At 34.6% G+C, this 26,762-nt stretch overlaps 2 protein-coding genes and 2 pseudogenes across 2 annotated transcripts; 1 reads left to right on the forward strand and 3 right to left on the reverse strand.

The window, feature by feature from the left end:
* Positions 1-84: 84 nt before the first annotated feature.
* LOC120217498 lies at positions 85-3,915 on the reverse strand (annotated as a pseudogene).
* A 2,505-nt stretch (positions 3,916-6,420) lies between these two features.
* Positions 6,421-9,360, reverse strand: LOC120217496 (annotated as a pseudogene).
* Positions 9,361-11,529: 2,169 nt separating this feature from the next.
* On the forward strand, positions 11,530-18,013 carry LOC120217495 (heat shock 70 kDa protein 17-like). Its single transcript, XM_039214577.1, has 14 exons — positions 11,530-12,376; positions 13,132-13,364; positions 14,019-14,178; positions 14,384-14,629; positions 14,734-14,870; positions 15,200-15,539; positions 15,669-15,830; positions 16,127-16,201; positions 16,277-16,377; positions 16,490-16,559; positions 16,761-16,817; positions 16,915-16,976; positions 17,384-17,456; positions 17,541-18,013. The coding sequence occupies exons 1-14, from the start codon at positions 11,627-11,629 to the stop codon at positions 17,745-17,747; spliced, it is 2,673 nt and encodes an 890-aa protein (XP_039070508.1). The 5' UTR covers positions 11,530-11,626; the 3' UTR covers positions 17,748-18,013.
* A 3,229-nt stretch (positions 18,014-21,242) lies between these two features.
* Positions 21,243-24,297, reverse strand: LOC120217316 (clumping factor A-like). Its single transcript, XM_039214472.1, has 4 exons — positions 24,100-24,297; positions 23,235-23,660; positions 21,930-22,824; positions 21,243-21,619 (listed from the first exon to the last, which is right to left on the reverse strand). Exons 1-4 carry the CDS (start codon positions 24,295-24,297, stop codon positions 21,258-21,260), a joined length of 1,881 nt encoding a protein of 626 aa, XP_039070403.1. The 3' UTR covers positions 21,243-21,257.
* Between the last annotated feature and the right edge of the window lie 2,465 nt (positions 24,298-26,762).

Below are 26,762 nucleotides of genomic sequence, written 5' to 3' on the forward strand. Positions count from 1 at the left end.
ATAATTTTGATTTCTTTTCTTGAACCCCAAGTATAATACATTTGTTATATTTCTAAACATGAATCTGCTATTTTTTCCGCAATTATTTCTTGTTATTGTTTATATTTAATTAAATGTCATCTTTTCTTTGATCCATCCTCCACTGCTTCAACGCTCACCCAAAACCTAGAACAAACCGGCCGATGATTGGAAAACCTTAATTCCTTCCTTTCATACGAAAGTTGATACATTTCACTTCTGCGCCATAGTATTCTATCACACCTGAAAACTCAAAACAGTTGGAATCTGCAATGAAAAATTCGATTAGATCAAATGGGATGGAATACAAGCCAATCGTATAGTTTCATCAATAATTAGCAGAAAGTAATATATGTTCAATGTTAAAATTATTCTTAAACCGACCAGTCCAATCAGTTTGATCGAGAATCAATGGTCTGACCAGTTCAAAGCTCCGATCATATTTTTAACGTTGAACATCTTAATTATTTTAAAACTGATTGATTAACTTAGTTAAACTGACAACCTAAAATCTAACCGGTTCAAACTGATAGATTGCGAACACATACCAAGCTGGAGTTCTCCTTTTGCTTCTAGTTTCAATTGTTTCTCCTGCATAAATGTCTGAGTTAAGAGAGTAATTGTAAGTTGGTGCAAAGTATATTTTTCCTTCTTTCAATCCATTGAAAACTCACCCGGCATCCCTTTCGATCTTCAGCTGTGTATTCAAATGAACAAATTGTTCTCGTATTATCATACACATCAATGACCTAAATCAGTTAAAGTATCGATGTCTATGTTACCCAACTCCAGTGACAGTTCCAGGTACAGGTATTTGTCTGACATAGTATATTTATAATTCGAAAGTGTCGGACATGAATACTAGACACTGTACTCGTATCTGACATATTCACAGACATAAGCATGGGGGAATAAGACCTAAGGCTCCTCCAAATACATGAAAAACCAAGAAAAATCGAACTTACTCGTGTCGTACGCATGCCCATATATGTACACTAACACCCAAGTCCAGGTAACGGGTAACATAAGTGACTACTAATACTGGATTCAATTAGAAACAGATGATAGAACCTGTTTTACTTACTCAGATTGAGCATTGGATACGATTATGTATCTAGTTATTTAGAGGATCGTACCCTCATAGTCACGTCTAAATGCATCTAATACGATACTTCAGAGAAAATAAAGAATTTATATATCGAAATTTGCCACCATTTTGGGTTTTTTCTTTCTTTCTATGGTATAAGGGATTAACTGATCGTTGTTATACAGTGCATCCCAGGCTTTCTCTTTTAGTAGATTTCCGGTATCAGAGTAGCTTAAAGCTATCCTTTAGTTCAAATCTCCTAGCCATATGACCCGACTGCGGAATTTTACCAACGAAAAAATGTCAAATAATGCCAAATTTTCTGGAAACAAAGTTGTTTAATGCGAGAATGTATATGTCGAAAACTGCAATCAGATTGGAATTTGACAAAACTGAAAAGCATTGGTTCATAGTTTCATAGATGCTTACTCGTGATCCAGAATTTTTTCTGGCACCCTACTGTTCGATGTTTTGCAGATCCTCGGAAACTGCGTGTTCCAGAGTATCTCTATAACATCTGAATTCCTCCGAAGTTCATCACCTTCTTTCTTTCCAGATGCCAAATGACTGCACAAGAAACAAAAGCTTGCTTTGTGGAAAAGCATACTCACCGAAATACAACCCTGCATTGACAAATGTTCATGTTGATATATATAAACGATGAAAGTAAACAATGCATCTCTAGCTGTTTCAGTTCTTGACTTTGTTTCCAAGGCATCCGAAGATTCCGCGACCTACACAGGAAATCCCCATATGGCTTACATATTGTACAAGCTCTTTCCTCATCCAAACCGTGAGAAAAATCCCAACCATTTGTTTGCTTGCTACAAGGCTATACTTCATGGAGTTCGCACCAGGAATAGGCATTGTACCGACTGAAAAATTGCTACAGCCGTCTTCGTCATCTTCAGACGAAATATCATGTCCGTTCGTTTGAGATTGTGGACACCGGAAACAGATGTTATTCTTCCTTCCAAGTCCATAGGGCAGTTGCAACTCTTCAGCCTTCGCTTATTCTCGGTCCTCAATGCCTCTCTGGCCTTTCTAAGCGAAGTTTTCATAAAAACCAGAGAGCCCCCGGGAAAAGCGATGGATTTGGATCCTCTTAAAGGCACATAGTTCACATTGTTCAGTGACTGGTTTATTAAGGCGAGCCATTTCACTGCAGGCTCGTTGTCTTCAATAACAATCACATTTCCAGCATTCAACGGAACGATTTCCTGAAAACTAACAACCCAAAAGAACTATTCAGAATAAAAGAATTTCATTTCCATGATAAAAAAACATATCCAACCATAATAAAATCTTGCAAGAAAAGCCTACAAAACCGATCTTTTTCTTGTCAACTCAACTGGCTCATACCACCTTTAGCACAAAGCTATGTTGCTCCGACTGTTATACATGTACCCAACCCAACACTCATGTCTAAATCACAAAATAACTATAGTACATCTGTATACGGCACTCACCCAAATTCAAGTAATATATTCAAGCACTAGCACCCCTTAGATCACGAGAAAAAAGTTATCTTAACTTTCCTGCAGATCTCTCCGTTTTTTCTTTTGCAATCATATTCACCAAGAAGAAAATTTTAGTTTGAGAACCCGGAACTGAACAACAATTCAAGAATTGCAAGGCAAAAAACAAGAGAGATTGAGAAAATTAACCTAACATATAAATGTCTGATTCTTCACGAACTTGAAGAATATCATCGAGGTTGAGTTCCCCCCCACATTCCATGTTGCAACGAAGACACTGACAAACCAAACAAAATATCGAAAAAAATCTGGTTAATCAATTAAGCAAGTCTGTTATCCCAAAAAGCTGGAGATCAAGAAAAGAAAATTATCATCTAATGACTACTGGAAGGACAGATTCTCATTAGCAGCTTTTGTGCTTTCGCCTCTCGAAAGCAAAGGTTGAAGTGGTAAATCATATTGTCCTTCTGCAAAAATAAACAAAAATCAACAAACAATTCGAGTAAGATTCAAAGATTAGACACAAAAGTTTTCCCGAACTCTTTATGATTTATAACATATAAAAGAACGAGAACTTTCTTTTTCGAAGAAACATTGTCGCCCTGAAATCAAACGCTCTACCGAATTCAAACTAAGAACAAGACTATATAAGAGGCAAAGAACGACGAAAAAAGAAGACATCAAGAAAAGTGGTGGTGAAAGCTAAGCTACCATTCTTACTCTTTAGATTAAAGTTTCAGACAATAATATATTCTCCACAAATTGCCATTTTTTGTTTTTTCCTATGGCAATTTTCTGAGTCTATCTATATATATAACCGCACCACTGATACGAATACATGCTTTTGTCATCACAGCAACTTGGATTAACCTTATCCTCTAATCCCAAAAAATAGAAAGATGGAAAAAGTTACAACTTTTGAATTCCGGGACTTGATCTACTTAGTTCATGTAGTACCCTTAAGAGGTAGGATACAATGGGTCTAAGATCCGAATCTCGTATTCCTAACTATGACTGGAATGCAGCCTCCTCTATACTGGAAATAAAATATTAAAAAGGATTTCCCATTTTTACTTCCATAACCAAAAAGATAAAAGCAAGAGATGAAAACTAAAAGCTAAATGGAGCCTGGAGGATAATGAACTGATAGTGAATCCGAGACCTAGTCTAGTTCGTTCATGTAACCATCTTTAAGAGATAACATTGGATTTCAAATCCGACATCTGCAACCCTTTTTCCTATTCCGAATTCTGATCTCTATTATATGCAAGCACACAAAAGTTCCAAATCTATCCACAAACACCTTTTGCATTTCACTTCCAAAAAGTAAAAGAGAAAAGGCAAGTAATACAAATAAAGCTAAATGGAGCTTTGATTCCCGACATCGAAAACCCTTTCTCCTAGTCTCGAATCCGAATCTCTTTTGTACCAATAAATAAAATAGAAAAAGAAATCGATGCTAATTGTTTTTCCATTGAAAAAAATAATAGTATCTTTGACTTTGACAAAAATAATAATGAAAGTTATAGACATGGAATGGAGTTTATCTTATGAAGAACGACATTTTTGGATCGAATAATTATATAATGATATTACACATGAGATATGATAAGAACAATTTCTTTGCTTTTTCTTTTCTTTTTGGTGCCAAATGCTATGCTATCTTCTAAGAGAAGAAAATTAAGATAATTGGTAAATCCTATGTATTTGATACTGTAAGCACTCACCTGAGGAACCAAATCTAACTTCAATCTTTTTATTTCTTTGATTTCTTCCCTTCACATGCAAGATTTTACCAATCAAAGATTGAAAAATAAAATAAAATATTAACAAAATAAATTGGAAACATTTAGCAAAGTAAATAAGTAAAAAAGGGGAAGTTTACTGAAGCTTGCTGGTTTGTTCTGTCTTGATTCATCAAAGTCATGCCAGAAAATCCAACCCCAATCATGAGGAAAAAGAAAGAAACTCAAGAATAACCTGAAATAAATCAATACAAAAATAAGAAAGAAAATAAAATTATGATTAAAAATATGAATTTAACAGGAAAATTATTGGCAAAATTTGAGGGGTATGAGAACTTTATAGAGTTGTATCTAACAAAAATTGGTAGGGTATGAGAACTTTCCTATTAATTTTTTAGATCAAGTTTAGATAGGGATGACAAACATGTATAATTTCTTGGAATACGCATCGTTCAGCGGGTAGCAGGTGGGTATGGATGTAAAAAGTCATACCCGATGTGGGTAGTGGATAGGTGTTGGGTTCAAGACATGAATTGTAATTTAACAAAAAATATTATGGTATAAACATTTTGTAATATGTGAGGTTGTTGACAGAAAGATATGGATAAGTACATGGTGCGGGATGGACGGTTGTTATCCAGTTTGGTAGTAGGTGTAGAGGTGGATTTAAGTGTATCCGCGTGGATGGGTGTTGATTTAAAATTTTACCCGTCGTGTGTTGTGGATAGGTAATGGAAAAGAAAATATTATATGAATATGAGGATAAGGAAAAAGGTATCTGCATCCGCACCTACCCATTTGCTAGCCCTACTGTAGATGAAAATTACTTCCTTCTTTTATATTATATTCACTAAACTGCTCTTCTTAATCGTATGACTATTTTTTTATATATTTTTTAATTTTAAATTTCATAATAATTTATACATAAATTTTAATTTTATAATTTTATTTTGTGTAAGATTTTATAATATTTATTTAATTCAATTTCATAAAAAAATATTGAAATTGAATTAAAAAGGTATTTAAGTTTAAGATAATTAAAAGTAAATATAAAATAAAATTTGTACATGATGAATGAGATAAAATTACCAGTCCTCCCCTAGCCATCAAAATAAGATAATGAGCTTCTACAAAATTTGATTCAAAATAATAAATTAATAGATCCAATATAAATGATTAAACTAAAAAAACTTATATTTTAATCATCAAAAATTAAATAATCGAATCAACTTACCTAAAAATCAATAAATTATTTTCAAAATAAAATCATTAAATCAATTGATTTAATCAATTTATTTGAAAATCGATAATTTATTTGATTTAATAAGTTAATATAAAACAAACAATCTAATAGTAATCGATTTTGATTATAAAAAGATAGATAAATAAATCGATAAATTATTCGATTCAAGTGAAAATGAACATATTGCCCGGTTCGAACTATATAAAACCGATAATCAGATAATCATAGATTTCGATCATCATAATCCAGCCAATAATACAATTACATATACAAATACAGTACAACAGTATTTTATAACAACTCTCGAAACTTTGAAGAAACCTTTGTATCCAGTTCAACAAGCGAAGAAATCGTCAAAGTTTTAATTATAGTATTTAAATGCAGTATCCATCTATAATGGATTTATGTAATATACGATCCGACTAATGAGTCGGATTCCGATGATTATAAAAAAACAGCTAAAATATTCAGCAACTCATTCATCCATAACTCATAAAAGCTTTGCACTATCCTTGCAAACTACTTGTATTCGGCTCGAACTCGGTGAGCTCGAGGTATTGGGCAAGCTTAATTCAAGTACTCTAATAAATCGAGCTTTAGTTCGATTTCATTTTTTACTACTAAATATGCCTAATTAAGAGAGCTCGAGTAATTTGATTTTCATCTTGAAAATCGAGCTTGAACGTTAAATGTGAAATTCAGTCTAGCTTGAACCTTGTTTCGAGTCTAAAATTTCGATTCGAGTTCAAGCTTCTTACATCTCCCTAGTAACTTTTTTTTTCCAACAAAAGTGCTAGACATGGAAAAAGAAAAACTAAACATGATGCAAGACAAGAAATAGCACAAATATGATATAAATAATCGAATGTGTCGAAATTTTTATAAATACATAACGCCTTAAACACGAGTATGACATAGAATCTGATTTTCTGACTATAACCTAGGAAACGGAATTCTATATGACTTTTCCTACGGGGAAACTAAAGTTCATGTATTTCTGGTTCATACAAATCAAATCATTGTTCTTAAGTCAAGTAGAACCTAACTGGAAAGTGGAAGCATAAAAATAGGTTCACGCTCATTTGCTACCCAGAAGAAATTCTAACAGGATAAGGAATTTGTATCTTGTTAGTTAGTAGAATGACCTAAGTACTATTTCATTCGATGAAGATTGAAAATCAACAATTACCGAGAAGAGTGCAGATCACGATTCTGTTTTCACCACTGAAACAGAATCTGGCTCATGACCGTGCACCCTCAAACGGTAAATGCAGGTATGTGAAGCGGTTCCATGGTTAGAAGAAAAATCCAGCCTCACTGTGTCAACAATACCGATACCTGCTGTATCCAATACATCAAAGGTCTGAGCATTACTCTTTTCAAGTTCATAAGTGAACTCTGCCAAAAGAAACATCTTATTGGCATCAACAGCAGAACCAGGGTCATGGCCTTGCAGCCAGCCAGAGACTCGGCAGTCCTTGGGTGCACTTGATCTATCGTATGCCACACTCTGTAAATGGTACAGGAACAACAGAATAAGCAATTGTAACGAAGCCAATTGAGAATAAAAATCTGAAAGAGCACTCTTAAATCAGCCCTTGATTTATTGTTGCTGGCCATAGTTCAAATGGAAGTTATACGAAATTTGAAACTTGCCAAGGCAAGGTCCTTTCATAAATAATAATAAATCCTTGACGTTAGATGTTTTAGTATTCAGAAAACAGAAGCAAAAGAAATAATTGATGGCATATATTGTTTCCTCTGGTGCAACACCAGAATGAAGGCACAATAAAGAGCATATGAGTTGGAGAAATCAGAACAAAGAATTGGTGCATTTATATGTTAGATGAACAGAGAAAGGAGATTCAAGCCAAAACATATAAAACCTAGTATTCAAGGTAGTATCTACTCTCAACCATTTGACAATGAACACTCATACCCCTGCATATGCAGTGCTCGAACCCATGACCACAAGGGTAACAACAAACCCCTTAACCACTGAGATCACTTAGTTCATGCACTAAAAGCAATTACAGATAGAAAAAAAAAATATGCTCATCGACACACAATCTTCAAACAAGCCTGAGCAAATGTATTATTACTCAATTTCTCTTTGCATGAAACCGGCATTGAAGGAATGGAAACACTACTTAAACCTCATTATTCACATAGAATTGTCAAACATAAGACATAACTATTTACCTAATTAGTTTTGGAGGTAGTATCCAGGGAAGGATGGTGTTCTAACAGAACCGAGCCAATCCTTATTCAATATGAGATCCTAATGCAATCCTTGCATATGTTTTCCCCGATATCTAAAAGATCCATAAATATCCAACTTATAAGAATTATTACCTTCATCAAATTGAGATAGATCTCCTAATCATAAGAAGTCTAGCAAAGTTATTAGATGCTATTGGAAATAGGTTTCCTGAAAGAATGAGAAGCAGACTGGTTTTGCAAGATCAAGGGTTGAATCAAAGCTTAGGTAGTTCAAAGTGTAAATTATTTTGGCAAAATAGGATGGCTACAAGAGATCAAGTTTGAATATTCACATCTTATGGATCTTAATGTTGGACCTTCAGAATCAGTATAAAAAGAATCTGGATTTCTGTTAGATTTATCATCATAAAATAAAATTAAAAGACAAATGCATAAGTGAACCACAAACAACTTTATAACCAACTATAATAAAAATATTACCTTGGCAACATGCTCTAGAGTAATAGCCTCTGGGATAATAGCCACGCGCAGCTTAATCTGAACAAACCCGTTGCTTCCTTTCAATGGAAAGCACTGCCCAGGCTCCCCAAAACTTGGCTTCAATATCTTGTCTGCATCACTATGAACACCATTTGGACTTTTCAAAAACCAGTTGATTCCCTTTCCACCAAGAAATGGTTCTGAATGCTGAACAACCTTTCCCCCACCTGAAGACAACGCATAGTCAACCCTGCCGAGCCCATCCGATGCATGCTTCTCAATCTCTTTCTTAACAATCTCTCTCGCATATGCTCCTAGATCACTTAAACTCACTGCATTGTCAGACTCAACACCACCCTTCTCTTTTAACATTTGTTCATACATCTTTCCAAACTCTTCCTTTGTCAACAAATCCGCACTCTTCAAATCACTCAAGGATTTATCTAATTCCTCACTCTTACCCTCCAAAATTTTCAATGACTTCTCCAATACCGCAGTTTGACCCTGAATTCTCTCATCCAATTCCCTCCTTAAACCACCAATTTTGTTTTCAATTTTCTTATCAACAACATCTACCTGAACTTGAATCATATTAGGCGTGGTTTTCAAGAAACTCTCAAGCTCAGCAACCCTACCCTCAAATTTAATCCCATTTGTGTCCCATCGCCACTATCCTCCCCTGATTTCAAAGCCAATCTCCTAATAATCTGAGCTAAGCCAACCAAAACAAGCAAAAGCGCTAAATTCTTAACAAAAATACTAACCATGGTCATCCATCGAGGTTTCTCGATCTTGTTAACCGCTCCTTTCCGCGACCGCCGCAGCGTGCCGTTCGAATTTTGACCCACGACGACCTTTCTCGCTTGCAATCAAGTCCTTTGACACCTCGGCACGACCCGAATGGTGGTTCAGATCTCTGCTGAGACCGACATGGGCAGCTGTTTTGTCTTCCACAAGGTTGATTCCATCAGCGTTCGGATCAACAACCAATGCTTCGACGTTCGACCTCTTCTCTGCGACGAGAGAACGCCGGCGAGTCGTCGCCGCCGCTGGGCTGGCGGTGATCGAGACAGTAGATGCGGACATTATTGTTTTGGAGTCAAATTCAAATCGCAAGAATCGCTATTTAAATCCTGAAATAGAATAAGTAAGAAATTAATTATGCATTACGCTGAGTCACTGACGCGTTGGTTTGATTTCTTTGGCGAAAAAGAGAGGGAAACTCAACCGTCGCCAAAGCTATTTTTGAGCGGTTATTTTAGTGTAAAAGAACCTCTTAGAATCCTTACAATTTTAAAATTGTGTAAATTGATCCTCTTAGAAAAGTTAAGCAATTTAGTCCTTTCCAATTTAAGAGTAAGTACTTAAGATAATTAATCAAGGGTTTAAATTTTTTCATAAATTTTAATTATTTTTTATTGATATAGTAATGAATATAACCTTTAACATTTATAATTTGATATCAGTTCTAAAAAAATTTCAACACGTAATTTACATATATTATAAATATTAATGATTAAATTTATTAAATTCTTTCGAATCAAAATTAAATTGATATAATATATAAATATTTATAGTTAAATTTATTGTTATGTTAATCAAAATTATATAAATTAACTAAAATATTAAGCTTATAACATTGATAGAAATTAAATTACTTTAGTTTTTAAGGATCAATTTATCAATTTCGATAAAAAAATGAAATCTTGAACAAATAGTTCGTTATTGTTTATTGGTTAGGATGTTTGGTTTTCATCTAAAAGATCAGTTTCAATTTCCAGCAATGGATTTTTTTTTTGAGTTTTCTTCTTCTAATTTTATATTCCAAAAAAAAGAACAATAGTTAATTTAAAAGAATCCTTGAATTATAGTTCATATTTTAAATAAGTCCTCAAGTTATAAAAATGTTCACATTAAATTCTCAAAATATTGAAATTTCAATAAAATTTATAGAGGTTATTATATATTGTGACGATATTTTAGATTTTTTTGATATTATTGAAACTCTCTTCTTTATTTATAATTTTATGTCGACATATATTCTAAAGAAGCTTATAGAGTTTATCATGCATTAAGTGGGCTCAAGCCACCCGAGTGGGAGAAACGGTTGCTGCAGGTGAGGAGTTACCAGCGATGGCTGACGATGGTTAACTGATTCTGGAGCCAGAACTGCTTTGGACTATGATTATTAGGTCAAAAAGGGTCTATATTGTTGGAACAAAGCCGGAACACTCTTGAGAATATGCCGTAAACAAGTCGAGTTCGACACGATTTAAAATTTTTAAAATTAAGTTTGATTCGAATTGAAAATTTGCGAGTTTAATTATCAAGCTCAACTTGAACTTGAAATAAAAAATTAAAGCTCGACTCAACTTGAAAGGTATTATTCTTAAAATTTTCAAGCTTCACACAAAATAAAAAATATCGAACCTAAACCTTAAATACATAAAAATATTATATTGAAGTATTTTTTTTGTTAATATTATTAATAATTTACCTCACGAACTTATTAATACTTGGAAAAAAAATTTAGTATCTCACAGACTTCTCGAGTTGAATATCAAGTACCTCATTTTGGTTCGTTAAGAATTCGAATTAAGTCCATTCAATTCGAAAAAGATTAACTTTTTTTACTCGATTTGATATTAAAATATTTGACTCTATTCAGAAAAAAATTAAATAAAATTTGAGTTATAAAATATGATTTAAATAATTCAAAACTTTTAATAATTAGTAGACTAATTTTCAAGTTTTAATCGACTCTCTCAATTCTACATAATATATGTATTGCATGTGAAAAAATAATATATATATATATATATATATATCGTATATGATTATCAATTAGTACCATCACATTATAAATATTTACGATTAACTTTAAAATAAACTCAAAAAGTTTAATTAGAATTGACTCAAACTTTATAAATTTAATTCAATTAACAAAAATAAAATAAAATAAAATCATAAAATAGTAATCTTCAACTCCAATAACATATATATATTTTTAACTAGGCTTAACTCAACTCATTGAAAACTCACCCATGTCCGCAAACACCCATATCCACAAACGACCAAGTGACTAACACCAAAGCACAACACATCTGAGTATCTCAAAATGCGCCACTTGTCTATTATTCCACGTGTCCAATTACAATAGGATATACTTTATAATCTCCACGTCAAACCAACTCCCTCGTCAGCTCACTGTATAAATATAACCAATTAACCCATATGCGCGAAATCCATTGAGTCCTGACTCTCCGCATCAAGAACCTTCGACTCGTCTCTTTAGTCCTCTCTCATTTTTTCTCTGAAAACCGAAATAAAGCAATTTCTTTCGAGGAAGAGTATGTTATTCCGATTAGGGACATGCTTATCCCTGCTATCATTATTCCTAATTAGGTCGGAATCGGCTGTTTCAAGCATAGATCTAGGGTCAGAATGGCTAAAAGTCGCCGTCGTGAATCTAAAACCCGGCCAAAGTCCGATCACCATAGCCATCAACGAAATGTCCAAGAGGAAATCTCCGGCCTTAGTCGCATTCCAATCGGAAGCTCGCTTGATTGGTGAAGAAGCCGCTGGAATCGTCGCTCGTTACCCCGACAAAGTGTTCTCTAATCTTCGTGACATGATCGGGAAGCCCTATCAAGAAGTCAAACGATTCGCCGATTCAATGTACCTACCGTTTGATGTGATAGAAGATTCTAGAGGCGCCGCCAAGATTCGAGTTTCGAGCGATGTTAGTTACTCTTTTGAGGAGTTGATGGGGATGATTTTGAAGTATGCGTCGAATTTGGCGGAGTTTCATTCTAAAGTGACGGTTAAAGATGCGGTGATCTCTGTGCCGCCATATTTTGGACAAGCGGAGAGGAAAGGGTTGTTGAGGGCGGCAGAATTGGCTGGAATAAACGTCATATCGCTAATAAACGAGCATTCAGGGGCGGCATTACAGTATGGGATCGATAAAGATTTCTCGAATGAGTCGAGACATGTGATTTTCTATGATATGGGTTCCAGTAGTACTTATGCATCTCTTGTTTATTTTTCTGCCTATAATGCGAAGGAGTATGGGAAAACTGTTTCTGTCAACCAATTTCAGGTAAAAAGCAAAAAAAAAAAAAAAAAGAAGAAGGAAGTTTATGGTATTTACTTTTGCTATTTTTCTTTAATCTGCCAAGCATCCAACTTGAAATCTTCTGGTGTTAGTGTTGATGATACGTTAATGAGTTATAGGATTCTGCATTTGATAGGAATTGAAATGTGATTGTTGATAATCTGCAAGTAAATCACAGAATTAGACTGATCGTTGATACTTTATTCAGTTAATTAATAGAGGATAATTGGTACTATAATTAAATCAATGAATTAGATTGATCATTGATCTATTTATTCTGATAACAATTCTATAATTAGAAATACCAAGAACCTAGAAACTTAAGTTGCTTTTAATCTTTCATGTTTCTAAGTTCTAACTGATCTCGTATTCTATTCTTTTGTAATTCATCAGAAACGAATAGTTATCTTTTTATAGGGTTTTTCTATGACCGCATCAATACCTTCTTGCTGACTTATTTTTCGGCTTAACAAGAACCTTTTTCACCCTTCCTCCCACCTAAGGGAACTTTTCGAAATGCATTTTGATTGGTAGTTGTTCCAAAAGGAGTATTCGTCCTGCATCTGCATTCTGCATTCTGCATTCTGCCTATGATATCAACTGGGCTTTGCATTTACCCTTCTGATAACCCTGACAAACCGGCTGTTGCCTATTATTGAGATCTGGTTACAGTTTAATATCTCATTATACCAAATCTGGTTGTTGTTTCCATGTTTATGAACACTTAACATCTTTTTCAGGTGAAGGATGTTAGATGGGACTCGAACCTAGGAGGTCAAAACATGGAATTACGTCTGGTGGAACATTTTGCTGACGAATTCAATAAACAAGTTGGAAATGGGGTTGATGTGAGGAAGCATCCCAAGGCAATGGCTAAGTTGAAGAAACAGGTTAAGCGTACAAAAGAAATATTAAGTGCGAATACAGCTGCTCCAATATCTGTTGAATCCCTCTATGACGATCGGGACTTCAGGTATGTAGCCTTTCAATTAATTTATCTAATTTACGGTGCATACTTCTTGTCCATGAAAAAAAAACTGGAAGTAGAGTATGACTGCATATGAATCTGCGCAAGTATTTTCTGCAAAGGCTCATGATTTCTTCTGGAATTAACATTTATTTTTCTTTCTTTCAGTATTCTCTTCATATTTCTATCATATTAATGCCAGGATATCATATAAGACAATTTACAATTGGCATTCCTCTCGTCGACCTTCCCCTTCAAGACCTTAGATCATTCCTTCAGGAAATATCATAGTTTCTGTGGAGTTTGAAAAAATGATAACAATAATAAAATAAAATAAAATTCTATTAATTGTTCTTTACCCATTTGTTCTCATCCTGTCCTTTGAAGTTATAATTGTTTTGCCTTTTCTTTTCAAATAAATATAGTGGACAGCTAGCTGTCTATTGTTATGGGAACTTCATAATTTGAACATTATCTAACATAGAGAAAAAAAAAACAACTCTAAGCTACAACGGGTGCCTAGGCATCATGCAATGCTTTCATCAATCAGTCATAGAAACTAAGCTGGAACATTATCTGGAATCTGTGGTAATATTTAGGTTTTGTACAAATGCTTATCTGAAATTGCCTTTTGTTCTTTTTTAATTATCTTCCCTTCAGGAGCACAATAACTCGTGAGAAATTTGAAGAGCTCTGTGCAGACCTTTGGGATAAATCTCTTTTACCTGTGAAAGAGGTGCTTAAGCATTCAGGTCTGCAAGCAGATGATATTTATGCTGTGGAGTTGATTGGAGGTGCTACTAGAGTTCCAAAGTTGCAGGTTTGTTCTATGTTTTCTCCTACTATTTCATATGTGCAGAAACAAATCATGTAAAAATGCATAGAAAGAAGCTTTCTTTTTGTCATGTAAAATTACCGAGATGCTTTAGTTATTATTATTGTTATTATTCAAAAGGTTCTCATTTGTTTACATGCGAAAGTGTGGTATAAAATATATTTATTCTTGTTTCCATTTTCCTTAACAGGCTAAGCTACAGGAATATTTTGGAAGGAAAGGCCTGGACAAACATCTGGATGCTGATGAAGCCATTGTTCTTGGTTCTGCTCTGCATGCTGCAAATTTAAGTGATGGAATTAAGTTGAATCGTAAGCTGGGGATGGTAGATGGTTCCTCCTACAGTTTTGTCGTTGAAATAGATGGGTCTGATCTTTCAAAAGATGTGGCAAGCAGGCTTTTGGTTGTTCCAAGGATGAAAAAACTTCCCAGTAAGGTAAAATAATGTGTTGCTTGAACCTGTGTAGAGGTGGGGATTAAAAAGAGTACTAATTTTTTTAGTAGTTTTACTAATGGTAATGCCTAATTTCCCATTTACAGATGTTCAAGTCCTTTAATCATAGTAAAGATTTTGAAGTATCACTTGCCTATGATCGCGAAGATCTTTTACCTCCAGGGATTTCCTCTCCTGTATTTGCGCACTATGCGGTGTCTGGTTTAACGGATACAGCCGAGAAGTAAGGATCTATGTCATCTTTCAATACTTGGGTTATTAATGGTTTGGTTTATTGAAGGGGCTTTTGAGACCATTAACAAAAATCTGGTATCGTAATTTGAAACAAATAAAAATGATTTAGGAAAAGAAACCTTTTTTATTTTGTAGTTTGCTTTAGATTTATTAGTTCGTACTTTTTTGGTCTGGAAGGGTGAGTGCCAAATGTAAACTTATTTGTTATTCTGATACTATTAATTACTTCATGGGAGACACCTCCTTGATTCTTTATTATAATCTGTCTCTCTTTCTGCAATAAATAAGCAAAGTTATTTTGTTATATGCCGTATGTAGGTACTCATCTCGGAATCTGTCTGCTCCCATCAAAACAAATTTGCATTTCTATTTGAGTAGAAGTGGAATTCTTTCTTTAGATCAAGCAGATGCTGTTATTCAAATAACAGAATGGATAGAAGTTCCTAAAAAGAATTTGACCGTAGAGAATGCAACCAGTGCTTCCTCCAATGTTACAGATGACAGTGTTACTAACAGCACTACTGAGCAAAGTATCAATAACTTGGAGTCGGATGGTGGGAGTAGTAATGCATCAAACGGTACTGTTGAAGAACCAAGTACAAAGGATCTTCGTACAGAAAGAAAACTAAAGAAGAGGACCTTTAAAATTCCACTGAAGGTGCGAACAATGTTGGAACATTTAATTACATGTGATCATTTGTCTTGCTTTTGCTAGAATATGTTTTTATTTAGCTCATTATTGTTGCATTTTCATCTTATCCTTTTCCCTGTTTTCTTTTCATTGTAGATAGTGGAGAAAACAACAGGGCCTGGAATGCCTCTTTCAAAAGAATCTTTGGCTGATGCTAAACGTAGATTGGAAGCATTGGATAAGAAGGATGCAGAGCGAAGAAGAACCGCAGAGTTAAAAAATAACCTTGAAGAATATATATATGCTACGAAAGATAAGGTGCGGTTTTTGTTTTTCTGTTAAATTTTATTTAGATGTTATGTTTTCTTTCCTTCATGATGGATTTTTTGAATTATGGTTCACTTTTTTAATTTAAAATGAAACTGCTTCAATTTTCTGCATAATCAGGAATTGTTGTTGTTTATGCTCTTGTTTATTTAATTTTCACCATGTCTGGTGTATTGTACGAGTGGCCAATTGTCCATGTCATCCAGTCTTTCTTTGGGTGAACAAAATATAACTTTAGTTAATCTGTACCGTATTAAAATTTTATTTTTTTTCTTTTCTGTTTCCAGCTTGAAACATCTGAATACTTTGAAAAAATATCTTCAAACAATGAACGCGAGTCTGTTATCAAAAAGCTTGTTGAGGTGAGTTCCATCTTTTCAGAGATTGTTTGTCAGTTCACTCTGATTAAAATTAAGCATGGAGCATTTTTTTTCCAGGTTCAAGAATGGTTGTATACTGATGGTGAAGATGCAAGTGCCACGGAGTTTCAAGATCGTCTAAATTCATTGAAAGCAGCAGCTGACCCAATATTTTTCCGGTATCCTCTTTTTTCTTGGGATTTTTTTTAATTGTGTCAATATAGTCTGAACAAAAATACATTAGAAGGGTTTAGGAATGGTGGACTGAAACAATTTGTGGCTATTGTTTAGATTTAAAGAGTTGACTGCACGACCTGAAGCAGTAGAAGTTGCTCGACATTACCTCACCGACTTGCAACAGGTATGTCAGAGGCTAGATATGTCCATTCATTCCAAGACATCTCAGGTTTTGCATAGGCCGATGTACAAAAAATCTAGCCAGAGGATAGATATGTCCTTCATTCGTTGACACACAATTCCATAAATGCCTTGATAATTCTCTAAAGTCAAAACATATTGTTAACTGCTATATCAATATTTATTTTTGTGGGTATCTGTGTAGACTATTCTTGGGTGGGAGACGGACAAACCTTGGCTGCCGAAAGACAGAATAGATGAGGTATTTTGTTTAACTTCAAAATTCTCTTTATGATAATTTCTAAATTAGATTTTTGCTTATCCTGCGGCGAAAATTTGAATATTTTTTTGCTTTTCAGTTGTCGAGCAGTATGGACAAGTTGAAGACTTGGTTGGATGAGAAGGAGGCAGAGCAAAAGAAGTAAGTTATTGCTGTTGGTTTTATGTTCAAAGTCATTGCATTCGTAAAACATAGTGCGATGTTGGATCTTTATGCGTGTATATATATGTGCCCCTCTCTTCATTTCTTGAAGTTCCTATGTACAAGTCTGGACATACGTATAGGGTGGACTAATGACCCTAGTAAATCTTGAAATGTAATCGAACATATCCATGTCCAACACATACCTATATTTGATATTCGTACCGGAGTCCAAGTAACATAGCCCTTAATGATACTATAACTTTTCTCTTGTCGTCCTAATATTTTAGTTGCATTCTATAAGGAAATCATATGTTTCCCACCTCCTATAGCGTGTCTCTTGTTTAATTCTGCTTTCGAACCTTGTGTGCTCAACATGACAAAGTTCATGTTAACCTTCTCTCCAGGATGTCGGGTTACAGCATGCCTGTTTTTACATCTGAAGAGGTATACGAGAAGGTATTCAATTTGCAAGACAAGGTATGGCTGTTGTTCTATTTGATAATGTCACCTTGTCTGCTTACACGTGTGTAACTCCTGGTTAATACGTCGCTTTTTGTTTAGGCTGCTAGCGTTAAGAGAATTCTGAAGCCGAAACCTAAAGTTGAGAAGCCTGCAAAGAACGACACCGAGACCAAATCAGAGAACACAACCAGTTCCGACTCAACTCCAGAGAAGGATACCTCTGAAAACGACAAGCCAGCGGGGGACTCAGATGGCTCAACTGATGAAAAAGTTGACGGAGAATCCGAGCCACACGACGAGTTATAGTCCATTTTAACACGCATTTAACTAATATATAGCCTTTCAGTTTCTTGAGATTGATGGTAGCATCCAAGGTGGTTGAAAGGCAGTTATGCCGATGGATTTTCGGTTCACTCCGTCGGTAACTATGATGCTTCCGTTATAAGGTAAGCAACATTTCTTGGTAGTCTAGCTTTGCCCCGGTAACGATGTCAGAGAATTTTATCATTGGTTTTCGATATCTTGGGAATTAAGTTGAAAGTTGTCAGGGTAAAAAAAAATGTTTTGTTGTGTCGGACTATTATTGTTTGGTTGAATGAGATAGTTGAATCACTCGCTAACTTTTGTTATGATTGTAAATGATGAGATTCGAATTTAAAATTCTGTCGAATATCACTTTTAGCTGGTCGTGTAATTTACAAAACAAATTAACAGTATAAATTTTAAAATATATTTTTATTTAAATATTGTAAACATTTTTTTTCATATATATAACCAAATAATTACGCAATCGAAACTTAATTATAACTCTTGATTACTACAATTAAGTAACAATAAATGAAAAGCATAAATCAAGGAACTTTTTGAGAATATAAAATTATTTACTTGAAAATTAATTTTTATTAAAAAATGAGTTGATAAAAAGGTTCACAATTTTCACCCAAAATTTGACCTTTTGGGGCCAGTTATTGAATGTGCACCAAATATGTCTTATAAATAGCAACGTGGTGGAAGAGACAATTTGATAAAAGGTGATGGATGTGATTATGAAAGATATGATGAATTAGGTTCATAAGATTTATTTTTTTTATTTAAAAGGTGTATAAAGTTTCTATTTCTTTAAAAAAAAATTAAACTTTTTATTTTCTACGGAATCAAAATTTTAAATTAACAAATTAAATTAATTAAGTCATTAAATACAAAATCAAATTATTAACTTCTTTAATGAATTTTAATAATTAAATCTTAATATTTTTTTCTAGAGAGATTATTAGTATGTGATATATTATAATTATCTAATATTAAAATTATAGATTTTTTTATCAAAAACATTATAGATTCTTTTAAAATAATTAAAATCTATTAAAATTTAGAATAACTTTTAAAATTATTTAAATAATAATTAATTTTTAAAACTGTTACTTGAGAACAATATAATATGATATGTGATAATAATTGATTTAGAAAAATTATTAAATTCATTAATTAATATTAATTAAAAATCAATTGATAAAATTCTAATATATATAAATTTAATTGAATACAAAATTTTCAAAAATATAATTAATTTTTTTTTAAAAAAAAAAATTAGTTCTTACACCCTTCAACCTAATTTCCCCCCACATTTTTACCTTTTTATTTTTCTTAATTTTATTTCCATTTTTCACGTTCATGGGTAAGTGTATATTTATGATCTTATTAGAACAAAGCTCCTAATTCCCATCAATTTCTCGAAGTCGGTTCAGTCTTCTTCACGTCCGTGTTCTTCTTATTTAGGTAAACACACTTTCTTATGTTACTTTCATGATAAACTTTGATAATAGTTGCTTCCTTTTCAAGAGATAACCCTAGATATATTTCTCTCTACACTTTCTGTTTATGTATGTATTTATTTGTTTGTTTCACTCTTTTTTTCCTTTTTCTTTTTTTTGCGTAAAAAATCATGGATTGTGAAAAAGGAAATGGATATTTCTTGTTTTAAAGAACCATTTTTTCCTCAAGACTTTGATTCTTTGTTCTGTACTTCTCTTTGACATAGGACATTGATTCTGTGCATATACCAATCAAGAATTGAGAAAGCTGAAGTGGGTATCTACTGTTTTTGAAAGAAAAAACTATTGAAAGGGTTTTTTTGGGGGGTTCAAAGTGCTGATCTTTTGTGTAGTTTTGATTCAGATAAGAGCTTGGTTTAGTGCATAAACAGTCAATAATGGAGAAAAATGAAGTGGGTGTTTACTTGTTTTGAAGAAGAAAGGGAAAATTATTGGTTCAAAAGGCTGATTTTGTGTAATTTTTTAGGTTTACTGACTACAACAAATAAAGAACTGAAGTGGGTGTTTTCCTGTTTTTGAAGAGATAGGGTGATTTTTTTTTTTATGTTCAAAGTGGTGATCTTTGTGTAATTTTGGTTCTCTCAGGAGCTCGGTTTAGTGCGTAAACAGGTTGAGGTTGAAATTTTCGGTTCAAAGGACTGATATTTGTGTAATTTTGGTTCACACTGGTGATTTGTTTAGTGCATAACTTTGGTTGAGAAGATTTTTGTTTTGGAATGGAAGGAGTGATGGGTGGAAACACTGCTCAAACGAGTTCAATCAATAAATCCCAAGTTCTGGATGTAAAACCGGTACGCACCTTGGTTCCTATATTCCCGGGGCCGTCCGAGAGTGCTCCTTTTGTTTGTGTATCTCCTAATGGCCCTTTCCCATCTGGGTTTTCACCCTTTTTCCCATTTAGCGGATCAAGCCCTAACCAAAATGGTCTCAATCCAACTGCTGCACCGATTCGGCCGTTTATGGCTGAACCTTCTAATGGCCAAAATGTATCACCGATGGATGCACATGGTAATCAAGGACAAAAACCGGTTACACCGACGGAGGCACGTGGTAATCAAGGACCGAAACCGGATGCACATGGTAATCCTATCAAGAAAAGGGGTAGGGGAAGACCGAGGACTCGGTTTCCTTAGTAGCTGCTGCTTGGTAATCTCAGTCCTGGAATTAGTGTATCTGAACAATAAGATGTTAACATGGGTGAATAGGTTAGGTATGGTGCATTTAGGAGAAAAGATTAGCCAAAAGGAAGCTTTTAATGAATCGAATTCCAGCACTGTTGGATTCAGGGCTGTTTGATGTCGAAACCGTAGACTGTTGTCTTCTTCCTGATGGAGTTGTGCTTGATGAGGTTAGTATTAAGGGCGATTTACAGGGAGAGCTGGTGGTATTCGTTGAGAAAGTAGATTTTCGTGTATTAGTCTTTGGAATATCGTATCCTTGTATCTGTTTTCGAATATGCGTAGATTAAGAGTTGCGAGTACTTTAAGATAAATGAAGAGTCGAAATCTTTCAAAATCTATCAAGTTTATTCGAATCCGAATTGGCTTGATTAGAATATTTTATTTTGATATTTCGAAATCAATAATATATCATAATATGTTAATATTTTTAATTAAGTTTGTACAAGAATATTATTATTTTTTATTTTATTTGGGACGGTTCATATTAAAATTTAGTTTACTTTCGAAAAATCAGAAAAGAACCCATGTCTAATAATCTCCGTGAATGGGAAGAAAGGAGAGCTTCTATTGCTTGGGATTATCAAAATAATAACTGAAAATCCCTTATTAGTCATAAATATAGCAACCAATCCTTAAGCATGAAAGTATAAATTACAAAGTGATGTAAACCACAATCAACAATCTAAGTATTATATATTTTAGAAGCAAAGCAATTTAATCTATGAACAGAACTTCTCATAGGTGTTCATGGCAAGTGCAATTCAAAAGTAACAGACAGTAAAATACCGCTGCCACAACCATCATCATCGATCATCTCTACGTGATCTTCTCTCAGTGGACTGAGCGTTATCCCATACAGTACTATTATTCCTTCGATCGTCTTCCCTGTATCTACGGCTTCCATGGTGCTCATCCTCATCCCTTCCACGTCTTCTATATTTATGGTCCCTCTCATCTCTTTCTTGTTGTCTCTCTTGGGGTTCCTCTTCATCCTTGTCATGCCTTTGTCCACCTCTCCCATCTTCATAATCCCGATCATCTCTCTTAGATTCACTATCTGGTTTGCTTATCTTACTCTGAAGTCTGCCACGTTGTCTACCAGTCTCATCGTCTGGCTCTCCTCCAGACCTAACTGACCTAGAATATTCAGTCCTCTTTTTATCATCTTTCCCCCATCTATTCATCGTTATCCTGGTCATTTTCCCGCCACCTAGAATATCCATCCCCATTCAAATAATCTTTTCACCCATAAGCTTTGGCCTCTGATTCAGAATCGAACTTGGTATCCTTAGGATTATCCCTTTTGTGCTCCATGTCTCTTCCTATGTTTCGACTTCTTGACTTCGATTCTGGCTGCTCGTCAAGGTATTCACCATCGAGCTTCCTCTTGCCCTTCATCATTTCCCTACTGTTCTCTGATTTCTGCAATCTCTCTAATCTATAACCCTCATTTAGTGTTGTTCCTTTTCTCTCACCATTCTTGGCTGCAGAAGATGCAAAGTCCTTTTCTTCTTGATATCGAAGACTAGCTCTAACACCGCGACTGTCATCATCACTTCTATGTCCTCTTCTGTCTTTGTCAGAGTCCCTAGAACTTGCATCACTATCATCACTTGGAGAGACCGATCTCCTGATAGTCCTTCCTCCTGCTGTTGTAGCCTTGCCACTTCTACCATGGGACCAATTGGAATTTTCATCATCATCAGAATCATGTCTCATAGCTCCTCTCCTACCCTTTTCTACTTTTTCATCACTTTTATTAGAATCACTGTCATCTTCCGTATCATACCTATGACCATATTTCTTTACTATTTCCTTTTTACGATCTCTTCTTCTATCTACATCAGAATCAGATTCACTTTTCTTCCTTTCCCTCCTACCAGCAGAGTCAGAGTCATCCTCATTTGAGTCGTTTCTATGAGGACCTTTCTTAACTGTGTCCTTTTTACGATCTCTCATTCTGTCCGCATCAGAATCAGATTCACCGCTGATGTCCCTCTCTCTCCTCTGGCTCACAGTCAACTCATTCTTTCGTTTATGAACTTCACCTCTCTTCTTTTCCCTCCCATGATCAGAATCAGTGTCATCCTCACTGGAGTCATGTCTGTTACGACTTCTCTCAACTATTTCCTTTTTACGTCCTCTTGCTCTATCTGCATCATAATCAGATTCACTACCTATGTTGTCCCTCTTTCTCCTCTGCCTCCCAGTCAACTCGATCTTCTGTTTTCGAACTTCACCTCTCTTCTTTTGCCCCCCACCATCAGAATCAGAGTAATCCTCACTTGAATCATGCCTATGACGACTTTTCTTAATAATCTCTCTTTTACAACCTCTCACCCTGTCTGCATCAGAATCATATTCACTACCCTGCAATATCAAAGGAAACACAAATTATAGGGTGACATGAAACAGATCAGTGTATTAACATTAAACATAGTCCACATATGTGATTAAACGACAGCATAACTTTCAATAAGTTTAAGTCGAACTCATGCATAGAAGCAGTTAACAAATCAATCAGTTTTGTTGAAATTTAAAATATTGTGATCATATAATTTATTCTTTAATATAAAGGAATCTGATCCTTGTTTATGACAAAGTTTCTTATGACGTGGAACTTTTTACCTAATTTACTTATTCATTAATATTTATGCAAATTAATATATTTCAATAACCCCTGAACCGCATACTGCACGACTTACTAACCAGAAACGCAAAAAAACTACTGTAAAATTTCAACTCGGATTAAGAATTTAAATTAAATATAATCATTTCACCTTTATATCATCCACATCATTTGGCCTGCTTCTATCACGCTTCTTCACTGATTTTTTCGGCTCCCTGCCATGGTCATGAACATCAGAATCACCGCTTTCACTATCATAACCCTTACGACTCTTCTTGCGAGTAGCTTTCTTCGAATGCTCTACACTGCTATCTGTATCAGTATCCGAATCACGATGCCTAGACCTCTTCTTATCCTTTTTCTTTTTCCGGTGGTGCGACTCATAGTCTTCATCTCCAACGACTTGAGCTTTTTTCTTGTCTGCTTTCACCTTAAGATCATCTACATCCAATGCAGAAGAAACAGGCGGGTCTCTATTCAGAAAGGCATGTTCACGCTCGTCGTTATTCTTTGGGCGACTTGGCAAAGGAGGAAGCCCAGATTCGGAAATCCCAATTCCGAGAGCAGCCCTAAAGGTCTACATCTGCTTCTCCTTCCTCGCAGCAACCTGGTGAGTTTGGGTATCCGAAACCCTAACACCCAAAACATGAATGGATTAATTAATACACAATAGAATCCATAATCCTCTATTAACAATAATAAAAGAAAACAAAAAATTGCTAATAATCAACTTGGTATGTTTATCCGAAACCCCAACCTCCAGATCATAAATAAATCAATAAACGAACAAAAAAATCCATAATCATCCACTATAATAATACAAGAAAACTAAAATTAAAAGAAAATTACTTTTGTTGACGAGTAGGCGTTGGTACGACTTCTCCTTCTTCTTCATCTTAATCTTGCTGGGCATCTTCGAGAGCTTTCCTAGCCTCTAGAAGCTTATCGGCGATCTCAGATTCAGTGTAACCTTGTTCAGTGAGTTTATCTTACAAAATCACAAGCTTGAGCTCAACCTGACGCTTGCGGTCATGCTCTAGGATTTCCTTGTTGGGTTTCTTGGTGGTGAGACCGGCGGTTCCTTGATCAGCCTCGAAAGGTCTGTAGGAATTGGTTACCCGGTTCGTTTTCGGCTTTACGAAGAATTTGTTGCTCTGAATATACCCATTGGTGCCTGACCCTCGAGGGGTGGTAAGTCCGATTCCGTTGTACATTCAGTGATTTTTTTTCAAAACCCTAACTCAAATTCCTGCGAAATTTTTTCAAATGTGTGATTAAGATGACCAATGAAATTGCTAGTTTTTATCAATGGGAATCAAAAACAGAAAAATTCCGAAGGAAAAACAAATGAAAAAAAAACTTACAGAGATTTGTGATTGTTCGTCTCTTGCTTGATTCTGTTTTTCGAAATCAAATTCAGAACAATTTTATCTATCTAATTTATAATTGACTAGACAAAATCCACAAAATATCAATCTCAGATATTTTAATATTTTAATTTAATATATCAATTGCTCCGTAAGTCTTACAATCTCTCCCAATTTAGTATTTGAATTTTCTAAATCAATACATAAATTTAAAATGTTTTCTATACTAGTCCATGAACTTAGTATCTTTAATATTTTAGTAGATATAATAAAAAAATATCTTTAACGATTGTACACATGATCATTTTGTCTTTTTTTTAAGCATGTCATTTCTTAATGTTTTAATATTTTATCAAAAATATACTTCATTTGATAGAAATTGTTAATTAACTAACAGTTAACACATATTATTGATGTGATATATAACATATCATCACTTTGTAACATAGTACATGTCACGTCAATAATGGAACACATGTAAAAATGACACATCAATAATATGAATTGATTGTTAGCCAACTAAATATTTTCGTACAACATGGCCTATTTTGACCAAAAATTAAAACGTTAAAATTAAAATGTTCCAAAAAAAAGTAAAATAACTATTTGTGAAAATATCGAGGAATAATTTTATCATTATACCATTTTAAATTAAAAAAAACAATATATAAAGATTAAATATAAAATTTAAAATAGTATTGAGACCTTCAACATATTTAAACCTAATCCTTAATTTTGGTTGTTTTCTTGTGTCTAACTTAAATCCCACAAAAAATTCTAATTTTTTTTTATATATTTAGAGGATTCTTGGAAGTTATATTTACACATTTATATGTCCAGTACAAATATCGAACATAAATATTTCAAGTTAATTAAAGAATTAGATAGAATTAAAATATAATGTCCTCAATGTTTTACAAATGCAGTAAAAAAAATAATGCATAGTAGCGCGAGGAAGAAGTTACCTCCATTGCAAGCTTTCATGGACTAATCAATCCCTCGAGTCAGACATCGTGGCTCTAACAAAACCAAGCCCTATGTTTATTTCAACACAAATTCATCAGACAGATAGTTCAAGCATTACAAAACAAAGCTTCCTCTCTTTTATTACAGACCCAGAGCCTTGCCTTTATGATTCACAACAATCATCAACTTCATTGCTTGCCAGTTTTCTACCTGTATGCTGGTCACTGTTGTTTAGGTCCGGAAAAGAAAAAGCCACCCCCACTTATAAATCCGACCTTGCGGCTCTTATTGATTCCATTTCATCTAAAGCTTCCCACCTCAGCTTCTGCAATGTTAGCTTCCGTGGAATTTACGGTCTCTTTGTTTGTCGAGGTGATGCTTCGATGTTTGCCGGATTTGTGCGCTCAACAATACTCAACTGCTCACACAAATGTGCCCTTCTTACAAAAGAGCAATCATTTGGTACCAGCATTGTAGTGGTATTCGGACATCAATTTTTTTGGCCGAGTCGAGCTTGTTCCGTATTATTTAATGTCGAGGTAAGTAGAACATGCACTAGTGTGTTGGAAACGAGTATATATCCGATACGAGCATACTCACGTACGAGTTTTGGTCAATTAAACTGCAGAAGAGGGATGCAAAAGCACAAGAAGGATCGTAATAATCATTCGTTAGGGAGTGTTTTCGCAGCAGTTCTTATCGGTTCCCTGTATTATTCATCCTTTGTTAGGAAGAGAAGTTCTTATTTGATAGAGTTGGATATTCATTTGATGGAGATGCAGCAGTTTGATTTAGTTACCATTCATCATGCAACAAACAACTTCTCCCTGGGAAAATAAGCTCGGAGAAGGCGGTTTCGGCCCTTTTACAAGGTCAAAAGCAGTTATTTGATCAAAGCCAACACCGATCGAGTTGTTGGGACATAGCTAGTACTTCATTTTTGTTCCTTAACCAAATCCCGATCGAAAGGCGAAAAGAAGGGTCTAAATCTGTTGCATATTTAGTGTTAACTCTCATCCAGTGGATATATGGCACGAGAATATGCGTTTGAAGGGTTGTTTTCGAACAAATCCGATGTTCACATCTTCGGGGATCGTAATGCTAGAAATATGAAGTGGTAAAAGGAGCAGGGGATTTTACCAGGACTGTGGACAAGTCCTTTTAACATATGCAGGCATCATCTCTTTTATTATCTCTTCCTTGTACCTAAAGGCTTCTTTCACTAATTCAGACTCTGTTACATATGCCCCCAGAGCATACGCAGATGCAATGGAACCAATGCAAAGCACACGAGTTGACCGATCCGAGAGATTGTCCGGTTTTTGAAATCCTGAGATGGAATCACA

This window comes from Hibiscus syriacus, unplaced genomic scaffold (assembly GCF_006381635.1).
Source record: "Hibiscus syriacus cultivar Baekdansim isolate YM2019G1 unplaced genomic scaffold, ASM638163v2 tig00110187_pilon, whole genome shotgun sequence".
Taxonomy (NCBI): Eukaryota; Viridiplantae; Streptophyta; class Magnoliopsida; order Malvales; family Malvaceae; genus Hibiscus; species Hibiscus syriacus.